Source organism: Aspergillus caelatus, assembly GCF_009193585.1.
Source record: "Aspergillus caelatus strain CBS 763.97 unplaced genomic scaffold BDV27scaffold_129, whole genome shotgun sequence".
NCBI classification, from domain to species: Eukaryota; Fungi; Ascomycota; class Eurotiomycetes; order Eurotiales; family Aspergillaceae; genus Aspergillus; species Aspergillus caelatus.
The window spans coordinates 14,979-30,610 of record NW_022475392.1 but is presented as its reverse complement, the minus strand read 5'-3'; the positions used below and the strand labels follow the sequence as shown (position 1 = coordinate 30,610).

Below are 15,632 nucleotides of genomic sequence, written 5' to 3'. Positions count from 1 at the left end.
CTAGTATGGAGTACTCCGTATACGGTTCTATGATTTCCTTGGAACAGTCCTAGTATTACATTTATCTTTCAATCGCCTGTTCCTAGCTACAGCCTAGCTACAACAGTTGTTTCTTAAAGAGTAGCATAAATCCTCAGTCTACGAGAATTAGAAATCTTCGTAACCAGAAATAATATCTTTTTTTTCTGTCATTATTGCGATACACTAGACTCTCATGTACCATCAATTAATAACTAGTATAATTTGGCAGGGGGGATAATAAAGGGTATAGCAATATCGAAAGAAAAAGCAAGTCACGCATGCAACGACGACTTGCGTGTTGACATCAATATGTGCATCGAATCGAAGAATGGGATTGCTTCAAGTCTATCGGGAGGATATAGTTCAGAAGAAAATGAATCAAATAGAGCCATTAACTTTGCAAACTCATTCAAACTTCAGCTGATGTGGGGGTATCAACAAACACAAGAACTAGCAACGCCCGCGAGCAAAAACGACGAGTCGGCACGGGGAAGACATCCAAGAACGAAGTGAACTTATGGCTACGTCAAGTGCCACATGAAACACGTGCAAAACAAACAGCACTAAGGAGAGACAAAGGAAAGTTTCAAAGAAGTGACTGGGGTATATACGAAAGAGGCTGATTAAATACTCTTAGGACGAAAGAACGCCAAGGAGAAAATCAAAGGACGGCGAATGAACATCACATTACCAAGGTCAGGCTCGGTAATAAGGCCCCAGTCAAGTTTGGCCATGGGTTAACTGCCCGATGCAGTGGTAATATCCTAATGGCCATGGCGGCCGTCATAGTCATCGTTGGTCTCAAAATAAAATTCAGCTGGATGTTCTTCGATAGGACTGAACTCCTCTTCCATGGATATCGCACACATAGATTGAACATTATTGAGCAGACCCTCGTTCGACTTAGGCCGGACTGCTGGGTTGACAAGCACAGGACGCTTTGCAATCTCATCATGCCAGGTCTCCTCAGTCGGCTCTGGTGCATTAACCATTTCAAAGTCGTTGTCTTGCTCGCCAAGTACGTGGCTGGCTCTGGTAGTCTCATCGTGGTTGGTACTAAACTTGACAAGTTGTTCGTTACCCGTGATCTCTTCCTCCTTAGGTGGCTCTTCACGTTCTTCGTCCAATCTGTTTCTTGAGGAGCTAAGGCTTGGTCGGGCTGGGGTGCTCGTCCTCTGAGAGATACGACGAAGGAATTGGCCTGACATCCAAGACCCTTCTGAATCTATTGATGCCAGCGATTGAGATAGAGGAATGTTATCGGCGTCCCCTTCCATGCTATCGCCCCAAGAATAGTGACGGTTTCCACGAGCATCCTGAGGTTCCGAATCAGACCCGGGAATTGGATACCGCGTTTTCTCATGCAATTCAGATTTCTCAGTTTCCATTTCAGACTGTTCAAAGGGCTCCTCAGGAATATCGGGCGATTGTAGCCGTGAGTCAGGGGGCGATAAGGGCTCGTCACCGAAATGTTCCCTGAATTTAGATTGGGAACGTTTCACTGAACCGGAATGTAAGAAAGTTTTTGGGGGGACATATGGAGGAGGCCCTGAGGACTGTGTCGGAACCTTGAAGAAAGATTCATGCGATGTGTTCGACGAGAATTCTGAACCACGGTCTTGGAAACGTTCGCGGTAGCGCCGCTTGAGGCGTGAGCTACCACGTCTAAATAAGGAGGTTATTGTGTTCACGCGCCCACTGCTATGATCGGATAGCCGTCGCTCCGAGTCAATAGTTCTGGACACATCCGAGGTAGATTCCCTGCCAAGATTGTATGCCTGTGAGGACGTTGGACTGTAAACCTCGCGTCTTGTCGGTGAATGAGATGGCGATAGAGTGCTGCGTGACATACCCATCTCCTGCGATGGAGCGAAGCTGCGCCGCATACCCAACCTCCGCTCCCGGATGGAGCTATCATCAATGTTACCAATAACATGGACGCTCTCGAATGATTGACGGTCACTCCGTTCGGTGCCTTTAGAAAGACCCCGTAACCATGAACCAGTTGAAACCCCGGGAGCATTGTGTCTTGTCTCGTTTAATCCAGATGCATCTTCAGCAATGCACTCTCTAGATTCAGCAGGGTAATCGGCACTCGACCGACCTCGCTGAGATTCAGCCATGTCCTGCGATTCACCTTGGTGGTCGTGAGAACCACTAGCAATTTCTTCCTCCAACCTTTGGCGCTCAGCCTCGCGCTGCAGTTTGCGCTGGAGTTTTTCATACTCTTCGGCTTTCTTCCTTTCCCTTCGTCGGCGATCTCTTTCTAGCAACTCCCTCAACGCACCTGCATCAAGGTCGTCGGCCAAGTTGTCAACTCTTTTCTTCGAGCGGAGATTATCCTCTGAAACGGAAATAGCTGTGGCCGTTTCTCTCCGAGTTGACGCTTCAGATGGTTTTAGACTTCTTGCTGTGGGAACACGAGGAGCCTCCACATAGCGGATAACAGGACGGGGAGTCCAGGCAGCGAAGCCGTTAACTTTAAACGTGCATGATTCAGAGTAATCTGATAGTGAGGATGCAGAGTCGCGAAGCGGGAGGCTGACGTCAGAAAAGTGTCGGTCTGAACGACGACTCTGGGTTCTAGGCCCTCTCCGGGTATAGGCAGATCCTTGTTCACAAGGCAAGGTAGTGGAACGACGAGGTATATCAATGGGAGATGAGGACATTAGACGAATTTCTCGCTCCCTGGCGATCTCGTAGGCCTTTCGCTTGCTTAGCTTTTTCTTCAGAACCGCGGGCCCAGTTTCAGAACGGTTTTGTCTCCGCAAAGACGCATTTCGGGACAGTGAGGGCTGGTCTTGACCGACGGTAGTACGAGACATATAGCCATCCAGAGTCAGACCAGTTCGGGCTGACGAGCCCCGTGCACCTTTCACCCGCTCGCTATGTGACGTAGGTAGAGGATATAGAGTCGGCTGTGAAGAGAGAGGCGGTGCATCTTGAACAGGACCCGAGAGATCGTCAGCAGGCTGTAAGTGTCTGTTTTTTTGTCGTTTAGATTTCTTGCGGGAAGGTTTCCTTCTCAAATTGGCATCGTCGAGGCTAAGGCGAGGTTCTTGTGGCAGATGGACATCAGCCGCAGCAACTGTATCCAACTGGACAGTATGCCGCTTATTCTTCCGACCAAACGGCCATATCGCCATGGCGCCTGGTCATATGTTCTTTCGTCCAGCGTAAGAATTAGACTTGGACGCAACTATTTTCGGATGCAGATTCGGGCCGGATGACTGAGCTCATGAGGAATGATGGGACTGGGAATCACACGCGACCACCAGACAATCTAGACTGTGGCTCGAAGTAAGCAACCGAAATAAATAGAACAGACGGTTAATCCGGCGGCAGTTGAATTGTGAATCAAGGTTAAACTTCTTTGTCCTCTTTCTTTTCTAACAAGCGTCACTGAAAAAAGATAACCCGAGACAACTCGAAGCGATAGACAAAAAGAAAGTATAAGATGAAAGAGTTGGAAAGACCCCCCGGTTGTTGGTATGGACTGGGGGTGTGAAAGAGAAACTATTGGTTTAGAACGAACGGGTAGAAAAAACGTAAGTACTGAGCGAGTGCTATTTGTCCAGGTGAAAGTTAAGACCCTCCGGAGCCACACGCCACAAGGAGTGGCAAAAAACAAGATAGCTTCCACCGATTACAATCAAGTATCAAAAATGAACGAACGGGATTGAAGCGAAAGATGACGAAGAAGATGAAAGTGAGGACAAGGGAGGAAAGGAAGGAGGAAAGGGAGAAACAAGAAGAAAAGTGAGCCCAAAAGACCAAACCCCCAATACCCAAAAGAGTCAAGTCAGTGAGCGAGGGACTGCGAGAGTGACTGCGAGGGCCGAGACAAACAAACCGCCCTTTTTCTGGGTCACTTTACCCAGGGGAGCAGGCCTGCTGGTTACACCGCGAGCGCCCCCGGGCCCGGCCGTCACAAGAGGGACCACTTGAACCAGAGGATCTTCCCTCCCCTCTCCCCGAAAAGAAAAAAAAAAAAAATTATATATATAAAATAAAATTAAATAATATCCATATTTCTTTTCCGTCTATTGTTTTACCTTATTATCACGAAAATTACATGTCAGTCCGAACCGTTGATTGTCTGCTGATCATTTTATTGTTATCTACATCTCCTTTTTCAAAGTTTGGTTTTCTCCTAAACTCTGATGAATATTACCGAAACGGCTTTTCTCAAATGGAAACCTCACGAATAAGTAGGAGACTTCCTCAATATTCAGTCAGAGCAAAGAAAACAGAAACAGGCAGGGAAGGAGTCCAACGGAGGTTGATCATGAAAATTTTCTTCACATGTGGGGAACTAAATCCACTAGACCAGACTGCCAGATTGAAGCCCAATCCCATTGTTACCACTGATTAGGGAGAGACATCATTGGAATTGAATGCCTAGGTACCTTTTAGTACCTGCTTTAGGGACCACTTAGGCATGGATTAGTTAGTATTCAATAGGTCCCGTCCAAGCGGTGCTCCACTCTCCATACTTAGAAACAGATAGTACAATACCGTCCCGTACAATAATTACCCAGGACCCCGGAGGTACTGTGGGTGTTTGGCTACGTCCGATACTGTTGTCAGTGGTAACAGATGCCTAGAATCATTATTTTCAATAGTTCATTTGCTTCAAGTTGGATATGCGAGCGTGATGTCATTATGGATTTTCAGAACGACTCGTGGGAATCAGATCAATAATATCTGCAGAATCCTTATATTACTAGGAAAACCCAGAGCAAAAGCTTTCTTCACTTCTCAAAGCCGGTACTCTACTGAAGGGTAGGATATTCACCAAGTACCAGCCTAGCTCTCTACGTTTGCCCAACTGCCTGCGCATTAGTGCAGTTGGTATCCTCAAAAGGATGCAACAGGTAGATGTACTGTGAGTGAGACGAAGCGGTACATTAGAGTCTTTTGAGACAGCGCTAACACAGCCTCTGATGTCAAGGGAGTAAATCACGACATCAATACCTGTTTACGTGTTCCAGAGGCCTTACCAAGCCTACCTTGCATCCTTTCGGGTGGCTATCTCATTTTTAAACGCCTAGTGGGCTCTCTTCATCATAGATTCGTTGCCGAAACTCTCTAATATGAGATCTAAGGTCCGATACTTTAAGCAGCCATATAATATAGGGTTGTGCTTGTCATCCAAGACATCATGATCACACGGTATCTACACAGTACAAAAAGTTTTATATCGGACTGACAGTTCCAATACTCTGCGGAGTATAGTACATACCAAGGCTTATACTCCGTACATATACGTACATTATTATACATTACCCTCCCGATCAGTGGATCCCAGAGAGGAAAGGGAAAAAATATTATGAAAGACCGTTAGGTATACTAGGTATATTAAAATGACGACGAACAATGGAGTGGAATGCCCCGGTGGAGAGGTTTTAAAGCATAACGTCGCACTAAGACTTGGGTGCTAGTTTCGCTTATCCAACGGGGGACAGGATAGGCAGTGACACCGATCCTGACGGGAAAAACAGCAACAAAGCCTACCAAGAAAAGGAACACCTTCCGACGTTCACATTTTAGGAGGCACTCCTCTATATTGGAACAGTTCAACTTTTTTTATCGGTGCCAGCTTCAATTAACTGAGCTGTAACCAAGCTCCTCCCCGGGCGCTCTTGGGTGCTTACCGAAGGGAAAAAGTCAGGTACCGTGGTACGTTTATGACAGCCACTGACAGGCCCAGGCGCAGGGGCCATGCCGTGCAGAACCCATGGATGTAACGGTCGAGCCTCCATTTTTAGGTAACTTCCCAGAGCGTGGGGCTTTTGTTTTTCTACTAAACTCTTAGGTTCCAAACTTCATCTTCAGACCTTCAGATTTCAGTGTTCCGTCTGTCGATCACCTCAAGCCTTCCCTCCGAGAATGTGCCAGTCGGTGCAGGTCTGGACGTTCCTAGTCGCAGATGTGGATATGGATTTCATTTCCAATCATTATTATTCGGAACAACCTGCCAGACCGCAATGCGTGAATTATTCCGGAACAAATTTCTCTCGTTTCATTAGACAGCACGTATCCACCCAATTTATTATGCCTTGCAGATTGGGTCCTCGCGATTAACTACTGGGCATGGACAAGGGAGATAACATCGATAATTGGAAGATGCAATCTCAGTGTCATACAAGTACCGAACTCAGGGCCATGAGACTTCTTACCCGAGTCGCAAACCGGGGCCGCTCGAAAGAATGTGGTCCCTCTCCGGTTGTGCCGATACAATGGCTCTGCCCTATCATTGGTATCTCGATTGCAGCGCAATGACTCAGGTCTCCAGAAGGCTACGTACCTCAACACAGATGTCCGCTTTTTCCCACATGCTTGCTTACCGATGACTGCGAATTAACAACCTGGACACCCACTCTCAGACACTCTTCAGTTGATTCTATCGCATGTCTTACAAGGCACTGCCTCCTCAGGTAATATTAGCTGTCTTGCCTGTTGACAAAGCTAGAGTATACTCCGTACTTGTGAATCGACCATCTTCGGAAAATCAGTGGATCATTTGTTCCTGCATCTCATTAATTAAAGACTCGGCCAGATCTCAATCTAGCAGGGGAACCGAGAGGAAGACATTCCAGCTGACTAAAGCAGACCTAATAACGAGCAAGCCACAACCTCAGCCTTGCATGGACGCCAATACTAAACAATCAATTGACGTCTGTTTACGGGTAAGGGAAATTGCAGGGAAACCCTCCTCAGACATCTACCGAAGCTTCAAGATGCCGGAGCTATCTAGGGTATGGCCAACAGTCTCCCTCTGGACCTGCAACGCAGGCCATCGTAACTCATACGACTGAAAGTAGCCCGAAGCCCTACATCGATCAAGTTAAGATTGAGGTAGTAGATTGTGATCTTGTGATCGGCGTTGTTGATTGGCGGTATAATTTCTTTTTAATCACGATGATGGGTTTGGCGCCAGCATGACATTTTTATTACTGTAAGAAACATTACAACACTCTTCATCCTCAGGTATTCGGCTTCTAGACTCCGCTTATCCAAAAAACTTCTAAAGCATCAATCCTCCAATTGAGCCCACTGTCCTTAGCACAAATATTTATCCTAGTCTCGATGAATCGTCATACGACTAAGCTACGGGTAATTGGAGCAAGAGTATCCTAAAAGGTCAGATTATACAGCAATACTTTTGCCTTTTGTGTCACACTGCATGCATAATGATAACTTTACATGTCACAAACTATATACCGGGGAAGCTAAGAATGTATTGATCGATACCTTTTGCCATTGTCACAATACCAGCCAACGGTGCAGGTCTCAGTGTCTCGCCTTGACGACTAACACCAGGAAGATCAGAATAACTGGGTTCTATTTGAAAGGTTTCTGATATTAGTTCTGCCCACCCGCGGTCGCCATTACGCTAAATCGTCTTGCATGGACTTGAAAGTTTACTTGCCAGTGTTGTAGGGAACCACGTTGACCCTGTGTTGGCAGTTGGTCTACATAAGAACCGAAGTACCTCCAATGAGCTTTTTGGCTAGTTTGGAAGGCTTCTTATTGCCTAACACAACCTTTTTTTTTTTATCTCCCCTTGCTGTCTTCTTCATATTCAGTCTTGCTTTGTTCTATTTCCCCCCTCCCCCTCCTGCTTAAATAGTATCTTGGCTCTTTTACCATTTCTGTTCATTGTTCGCTATCGTACATGTCATATCCCGGCTCCAGCATTGCTCCAAGACTCCGTCTACCCTCAGGATGCTATCGATTCGAAATGTGCTTAGCTCCGATGAGAAACCTCGCTATCGCCCGTCCAATGCCGCGCTAAACCATGGACGGGCGGAATGCCTGCTATACAGATGCCAAGCAACAACTGGTATTCAACCCAACGGCTTAGTGAGACCGACAACAGCCGACTACTGAACTGTTCCCCTCCAATCGAGGTTTCAGCGGATCCATCACAGGTCTCACTTGGGCAAAGGAACTGATAGATGGCAGTTCTTGATATGAGTCGAAGACAGGGCCCATCACTAAATCCCACCATTGAATATCCAAACAGTTGGCAAGCCCGATACATCCGCACGTGGCCAGATTTGGAATGGACGGCTCGAATTCTTCCTTTGTCTGAGACACACATACACGAACGCCCTCTTTCTTTCTCCCCCTCTACTGGGTACTCCGGGCGGGTAAATCCCCCATTATCCAGAGACAATGGGTGGTGCTAGAATAGGGAAAGGCGGGTGAAAAAAAAAAAAAGAGGAAAAAAAAGAAAACCAGCAATGGATACAATTTTATCATCCACCATCTAATTGGTAAATCGCTTTCGGAGTCTATTCGGCTCCCGTTCCAGAACGCGATACCGACGGCTCACGTGGCGACTCAGGAATCCTCTAAGTGACCAGGAATCACGGGGTTTGTCGCTTTCGGGGGCATGGTGTGACTGTGATCCCTGCTCCTTCTGAGTTTTAGGATAGTAGTTGTTATGCTCTGCGGGTGCCAGTGATTCTGCGCCCATTATCCCATCAGAGATCCTCGAGACTTATCTTTTCTTCCCGTAAGTGATGGAGTTTATGTTTGGCAAGCCACTAGGTGGGAGATGTGGTTTCTCGAAGTGAGCGAGGGCTTAGTCTATAGGCTTGGTTTGATTGCGGACCGGGGTTGTAGGAAAGATTGCATTAATCGATGGATACGGGGCGCGGATAAGGCGGGGTTGCTGATTGCACGGATTTTCTTGTGATGGATGGATCATAAGTAATATGAGATAGCGGCCCGAGTTAATGCAAAGTAACTGGACTGACAGCCAAAAAAGACATATAATGTGAAGTGTTGGCAGTTAGTAGTGTATACCTAACGCCTTTGGTTTATTGTATTTTTTCGCTCTCTCTCCCCTTCTACACGGTGTCCTCAACCAGCCCGACATTGTACCGAACTCTGTAAGTCTTACCCGACTACGGAGGTGTGTTCCTAATGTTATCAAACTACGCTAGTGTATATCACGTGATATTTTGGCCAATAAGCATTACTTATATATTCTAAAGAAACACTCTATTGGCTAACGGTCACGTGCCACAAGACCCACCTGTCTGATAACTTTAGGAACACACCTCTGTAGAATGCGTACCAATAAAACAAAACACATCCCAACCATGGGCCCGCCAGCGGCACAGAAACCTTGGGACCGACGGAGGGGCAGTGGGGACAAGCCAGGGCCCGTCCAATCACCTATTTGACTGTGGGCTTTAGCGAAATTCCCGTGGAAAGCACGTGTCTTTCCCCACAGGCAGGACTCGTAACTGAGGCCTAACTCTGGAGTAAAACGGGCTTTGACCATTTGTGTTTGATAGACATAATAACTTCTAGAATTAAGACCATCCATCTCCTGCAAATAGTTAGCGATTAACTTTTCCAACGGCTGTCGCTGTTAGAACGGAAATTGCAAGGGTCGTGATTGGCATGACTAAGATTATCCTTCGTCTTTATAAATCATATGCAACCTGGTCAATTATTGAACAGTCCCTAGAATGAAATCTCCGGGCCCCCTCGGATGACGAGAAAGGAAAGAGTGCCAGCAGAGATTCTGTGTCCCCAGAAGTCTCTAGACCCTATTGCCCAACCAGAGGTACATTGGATTGCATAACCGTGACATAACGGGAACTGGAGTTCCTATTGGAACTTTTTCCGCTTTCTAGAGATTCCATGAAGGGACTAGAGGGCTTTCCTTTGTCTCACCGCATCCTCGACATCACACCGCCGAATATCGAAGCCGATTCGTTCGATTCTGGGTCATAGTCAACCGAAACAAAATTCAAGATAATAAAAAGAATCATGAAACAAGATCCTGTTGGTAAAAGATTGGACTGATGTTATAGACATGTAATGGTCATAGTCTAACCCCATCTATTGGCCTACGACTGAAGAATCAGCCGATCAGAGGTATCATTAAAATATACTCTTGTAGATCGGAAAATCCAGTTGATACATCGCCACTTCATTAATCCTAAGTCACCGACTGCATGAATCTAAGTTCAATCAAAGGCCATCTAGCAATCCTATTGGCCCAGGAGAACCACAACCTCATGCTTGTCCCGAAGAAAAGTACTAGTACTACTTTTGGAGTCAAGAAAAAAGATAACCCCGCTTTCAGGTCATTCCCTCTCCCTCCGATTGTTGCAGGGATCCGCGACAATGTAGGCCAGAGAATGGCTGCCCTGACTGCCTGATCAGGGACACTGGTTGACTAAAAAACTGAACACATGCCAATAATCTTCTTTCCCAAAGCACACATCAACTTAAAAGTCCGGATCCCTCCCGTAAACGTCGTAGTTGCTGGACTTACAATCGTCCTATTTTCTGTTCATACTCGCCCATTGCTCGGGTGTGTGCACATATCATCATCACATAGTCGAGGTACTTCGAACTTAGCCAATAATTTAAAACACAGTGCAAAAGACCATGGCATTTCTATGGCTATTCGTGGCCTTTGGCTACCTACTCCTCTACGCATTTGCCTTTCTACAGAGATTTGATGCACAGGGCATGTACCTAAAGCGCATCGCGAACTGAACCCGAGACGGCGGAAAATGTCGATCAAGCAAACGGATGAAATTGACATGGGGAAGAAAAACGGGAGGCAAAAATGATGAGTCCTCGATCGATCTACTACTTCTTCTTTGGGGCCCCCACCCCCTAAAACGTCCCTCGTTTGACATCGTATATGAATATGATGCAAGCTTTAGATATCGACACGGGGTTGTCGATATAGTCACTCGCTGTGCTCTCTTGCAATCAGGATTCGAGCCGAGTTGAAGTCCGATTACATTTATTCGAGGAGGACCCCTGACTATCACTACGATGATCGGGTACGAGGCGGTTCATCTCAAACGGATGGTTTGGGATATGTGCGACTGTCGGTTTATAATGTCTTGGTGATGTTGAGACCGTTGTTGCAGGACATGGTTGTCTTATGACGCATGAGTGGAATCAGGGGTGGTTCGTTTATGAGATATGATATATCCTGGATGGGATACGATATGTAACGCTGAGATGTGTGATGATTTATATTTCAGATTTACGCTTCTAGGGGCAAGCCCTAACGGTTCGGGTATATAGCGCTATGGGAACTGGAGAAGGGTGAAAATGGGGGGGTGTGGATCATCTTTGAAATGGAATCCATTTTCTCTCAAGTTCATTATTCTCTAATCAAGTCATCATGTTGCTCTTTTTTTGTGGGTCGTATGAAGGCCATGCTTCTATATGGCATAATAGTTTCCTTCCACCAGCGCCTACAAGACCCGACTCGCCGTCCTTGCATCAATTTTTCCGACTTGCTCATTCCAATAGTACTCGGAGGGCATCCTTAAAATAAGACAGATCACATGTGCCCAGTCGCGTGACGAACGAGTTGTGGAAGCCTGGTTTCCACGCCTTGCCGACAAGACAAATACTATTGAACAGCCACACATGTAGTCGGTGTGCTGCACACCGAGTCAGCCTGAACCGATCCACTGGGTGATAGCTCAGACTTGAGTCCTTTTCAGCTGGAGTTCCTCAGCTCCGTTGAATCACACTGTTCCTTGCCGTGAAGCGGGGTACATCATTAAGCTCAAACGCCGAATCTGTATCCCAACTTGGCGACATCTATACCTCATAGTTCTCAAAGTTTTTAGAACCAGATCTTAATCAACTCTTCACTAACAGCACTTGGTGTTAGAACGCCACTGTCTGTGATCAAGGCGGATATGAGATGGGGTGGCGTGAAGTCCACCACATCCGAACTATGAGCTACCGACTGTGGCTTGTGTCCATCAGTAATATCTTCTTCAGTGTTGAAGTCAATCACACGTTGTTCAATAGGTAGATCATATTGCCCAAGCGGGTACAGTCGGACAAATTTGTGGCTTTCCGCCACGGCGTAGAAAGGCTTTGCCATAGCCTTGGCAAGAAGACCGATTTGGTAGGTTCCCATGCGAGACACAATGCCTCCATTTTCCACCACACCTTCTGCACCCACGATAACAATGTCCGCCTTTCCAAGGGAGTAGGCAACGGCTGATTCAGGGATCGTAGCCACAGGGACACCCTTTGCGCGCAGTGCGCGCACTGTTTCCATACCCTCAGGCTCTGCGGAAGAGTCCTTAGCGGGAGAGAGGACATAAATGACACGGAAACGCACCGCAGAAGGCCCACCCTTCTCATCAGCGGCCTTCTGCAATAATGAAGCGACGACTCGGGATCCACCGTTTGTCAATACTGTACTGCCATCCCGAACGAAGCCCCTTCCAAACGCAGCAATCTTGTCTCGGCTTTCCTTTGCACGTCTGATGAACAACCGACCATTCGAGAGAAGATGAGCTCTGATAGCGTTGAAATCTCCAGCGGGCCCTAGTTGACCAGGTCGCTGTAGCGTAGTAATCAAATACCGTTGGAAGAGATCGGTTCCAGCTGAGAGACCAATGGGATTAGGGATTGACTTTTTCAGGTGGGTGGTAGACTTTTCGAGTAAATCGAGGGTTTCTGATATCGTTGACGAAGGAGAGTGTGTGAGAAGTAATACCAAAGCTTCGATGGCAGCAATTGGCATTGTCAAGTCCGGATCCGAGCGCAGCAACTCATTGTAAGTTGCGACAATGCTAGCGACAGATTAGCCTATTGCGAGACTCAAGGGTTAGCAGTGCATGGAACTCACTCAAAGGGCTTAGCAGCTTCTGATGGTGCCGGCGTAGTGGACGCCATAATGACTGTTTGGAGAACACTTAGTGACTTGATAGTCTGTTCAAAAGCAATGGAACTCAATATGGCGAAGAGTCATCGAAACCTTGAAAGCGACGTGGGTAGTGTTTGTGCTGTTTGCATTGATGCCCCTCTCAGCTCGCGCTAGTCCTGTTTGGTTGCCCTGCGAGGCCCTTGGCGGTAAACAATCATCATAACATAGCACATTGTCAACCTACCACCACGATTATTTTACCGTCCCGTGTCGTTTCTGTCAGACTCCAGTACAGAGTGAAGTCTGTCTGAGATTATGGCTTATAATCATCGAATGAGCCAGCAATTTCGTGGCTCCCAACAGCATCACGGCAGAGGTCGCAAGAAGGAAGATGAGAACGATGCATTGATGCGCCTGGTTAGTATATGGCTTAGCTTAAGCAGCCATCCACCCATAAATGCAATTATTCTCTAACAGTGAGGATAGCCCGATAAGGAGATTGCAGGATGTATTAACGATATCGGCATACCTTTCACTGCCGCAGACCTTATCAAGCCGAACCCCCAACAAATCCAGATGGTATTCGAATGGTTCGCTGAGCTCCTCATGAACATCACCCATGAAGCAGTAGAGCCTGCAATGCGCGCAGCGGCGGATGATGTTGGCGGAGACTTTCCCGATATTGTTCCCACCGATACACGTAACCTCATGGGATTCTTCGTCAGCTTAAGAAAGCTTATGATGGAGGTGGGTGAAGCCTTTGCCAGGACTGCCATTGTCTATTTATCTAGTGACCACAGCTAATCCGTCTCACAATATAGTGCGGGGTCAATGATTTTACTTTTACGGACCTAACAAAGCCTACGCACGATCGCTTGGTCAAGATATTCTCTTATCTTATCAATTTTGTTCGATTTCGCGAGTCTCAAACCCCCGTCATTGATGAGCATTTCAACAAGTCAGAGAAGACCAAGGCACGGATTGATACTTTATATGCAGAGAACCAGGAGATGGAACAACGCTTGGAAGAAATGCGGCGGAATCTACGGGCCAACGAAGCACAAGTAAAAGAGAAAGTCAGGAGAAACGACGAATTAAAAGCGCGACTACTCGAGTTGAGACGAAACCAGGAGCGGGTTGCTGAAACATTGGAACGAGTCAAGGCAGATAAAGCCAGACGGCAAACGCAGCTAGAGGAGAAGACCGAGAAAGTCGTGCGTACCCGACAAGAGGTTGAGAAGCTCCGGCCATATGCCATGGAAAGTCCGGTCAGTCTCCAGGCCTCTTTGACTGAGCTGTCAGAGAATCTACTGCGTGAGAAGGCTCAGATCGATGCGATGGAGAAAAGGGCTAGAGCACTTCAAACTTCATCAGATACGTTCACTGTCGTCAGCAATGATGTCCAGGCTTGCGTCAGGCTTCTTGAAGACATATCTGTGGAGCTGCAGAAAGAGGAGGAGGAAGAATCACGAGCATCTCGGAACAAGGAAGCGATCTCAGAACGAGGGAACAGCGTCCGAGAAGTAGAACAGACTGAAAAGTTGCTGCAGCGACAACTAGCAAGATGGAATGAAAGGATTGAAACCCTGCGAAGGAACGCGCAAGAGAAGGCAGAGGCAGCGCAGGCGCGGATGGAGGAACTTCGGGAGGTTCAGAAACAGCTTCGTGAAGAGCGTGCGGAAAAGCAGCGTGATATGGAGAGAAGGAGGATTAGAATTGAGCAAACCGAGAAAAAGGTATGATCTCAACCCTTTCGTGGTTGTTCCGATGACTAACTCTCATCAGATGGTGGACCTCAAGGAAAACATCGAAAGCGAAATTCAAAGTGCCCATGATGAGTATTTGAGGCTGGAATCGCATATCAAACTTTACATTACTGAAATGGAAAAGTGTATATGAGTTACGGAGTCATGTTTCTTTATTTTTTAGGAGTTATACGGTCGGCTCTAGGATACCCGGTTGGTTGCGGTTTTACACTGGAAGAACGATAGAACATAATTCCATAACACAACACTATTTTGATCCATTTCTTGACTTCACTGATGCTAGTGTCTTTCATATATGCATGGTATCTGGGGCAGGGCGGCCTGATTCGTTGAACTCGAACCATCGTTGGGCGACTCTGTTCACAGGCACACTGCGTCCAAGCCAAGCACTTTCCCCCCTTCGCACTGAACTGTTAAGCAATGGGACATTAGTGTACCACAATACCTCGCCGCGTTCATTGCTATCATGGCTTGCAGCATCTTGACATTCGCAAAGCACAAGATTCATTCCCTCCCTTGAAGCAGCCTCAACGGCGTTCGCAAAAGTCCTGGATAATCCCTGAGCAGAGAACTCCGAAGTTTGCATATGCAAAGCTACTAGGTCAAGAATGGCCATTAAAGGCTTCCGTGTCTTTTGTTCTTCGGTGACAGGTCCTTGCATGAGGTCGCCAGATAAAGGTAGCACAGAGAGATAAGCTCGAAGATTCTCTAATGTCGGACAGTAGACTACCTTGATCCTGTTTGAATCTGAGAGTAATCCAATAGTTTTTGTAAGGATTGGATGACTTTCCGCAGTCTCGCTTGAACGGGCGCGTGCGATTGCGAGTAATTGTTTGAGAAAAGCATCCCGTGTCGAACAAATGATTAGTACTGTTCGGCTGGCGTCATGATCGAGAATGTATTGTATCAAGTCTGTCACCCAGTTGCCAAGATATATTTGGCGGGCTGATATCATGGTTGTAATGATTTTCCGAATGAAAGGCTAACCGTAGCTGATGGGCTGAAGCACGTCGTCATGGTTAAAAGAGACAAACAATTTCATTCAAGCACCTTAAGCAAAGACATTGTTTAATAGTATTAATGGTGCGTCGCGCGATGCTGGCAAGTTGAATTGGGGAGCTGCGGGGAGACGGGCAGCGTTCATTTAATTAGTAGTTCCATTAGGTGCT

At 46.9% G+C, this 15,632-nt stretch overlaps 4 protein-coding genes across 4 annotated transcripts; 1 reads left to right on the top strand and 3 right to left on the bottom strand.

Moving 5' to 3' along the window:
• Positions 1-659: 659 nt before the first annotated feature.
• On the bottom strand, positions 660-3,339 carry BDV27DRAFT_13675 (uncharacterized protein). The gene has a single exon (XM_032068832.1). It carries the CDS (start codon positions 3,165-3,167, stop codon positions 786-788), a length of 2,382 nt encoding a protein of 793 aa, XP_031925936.1. The 5' UTR covers positions 3,168-3,339; the 3' UTR covers positions 660-785.
• Positions 3,340-11,161: 7,822 nt separating this feature from the next.
• BDV27DRAFT_130829 (translation initiation factor eIF2B subunit alpha) lies at positions 11,162-12,760 on the bottom strand. The gene is made up of 2 exons (XM_032067504.1): positions 12,680-12,760; positions 11,162-12,623 (listed from the first exon to the last, which is right to left on the bottom strand). Exons 1-2 carry the CDS (start codon positions 12,724-12,726, stop codon positions 11,657-11,659), a joined length of 1,014 nt encoding a protein of 337 aa, XP_031925935.1. The 5' UTR covers positions 12,727-12,760; the 3' UTR covers positions 11,162-11,656.
• A 170-nt stretch (positions 12,761-12,930) lies between these two features.
• Positions 12,931-14,674, top strand: nuf2 (kinetochore-associated Ndc80 complex subunit NUF2). Its single transcript, XM_032068749.1, has 4 exons — positions 12,931-13,114; positions 13,184-13,444; positions 13,519-14,433; positions 14,483-14,674. The coding sequence occupies exons 1-4, from the start codon at positions 13,013-13,015 to the stop codon at positions 14,594-14,596; spliced, it is 1,392 nt and encodes a 463-aa protein (XP_031925934.1). The 5' UTR covers positions 12,931-13,012; the 3' UTR covers positions 14,597-14,674.
• Positions 14,675-15,628, bottom strand: BDV27DRAFT_13639 (uncharacterized protein). Its single transcript, XM_032068755.1, has one exon. It carries the CDS (start codon positions 15,416-15,418, stop codon positions 14,753-14,755), a length of 666 nt encoding a protein of 221 aa, XP_031925933.1. The 5' UTR covers positions 15,419-15,628; the 3' UTR covers positions 14,675-14,752.
• Between the last annotated feature and the right edge of the window lie 4 nt (positions 15,629-15,632).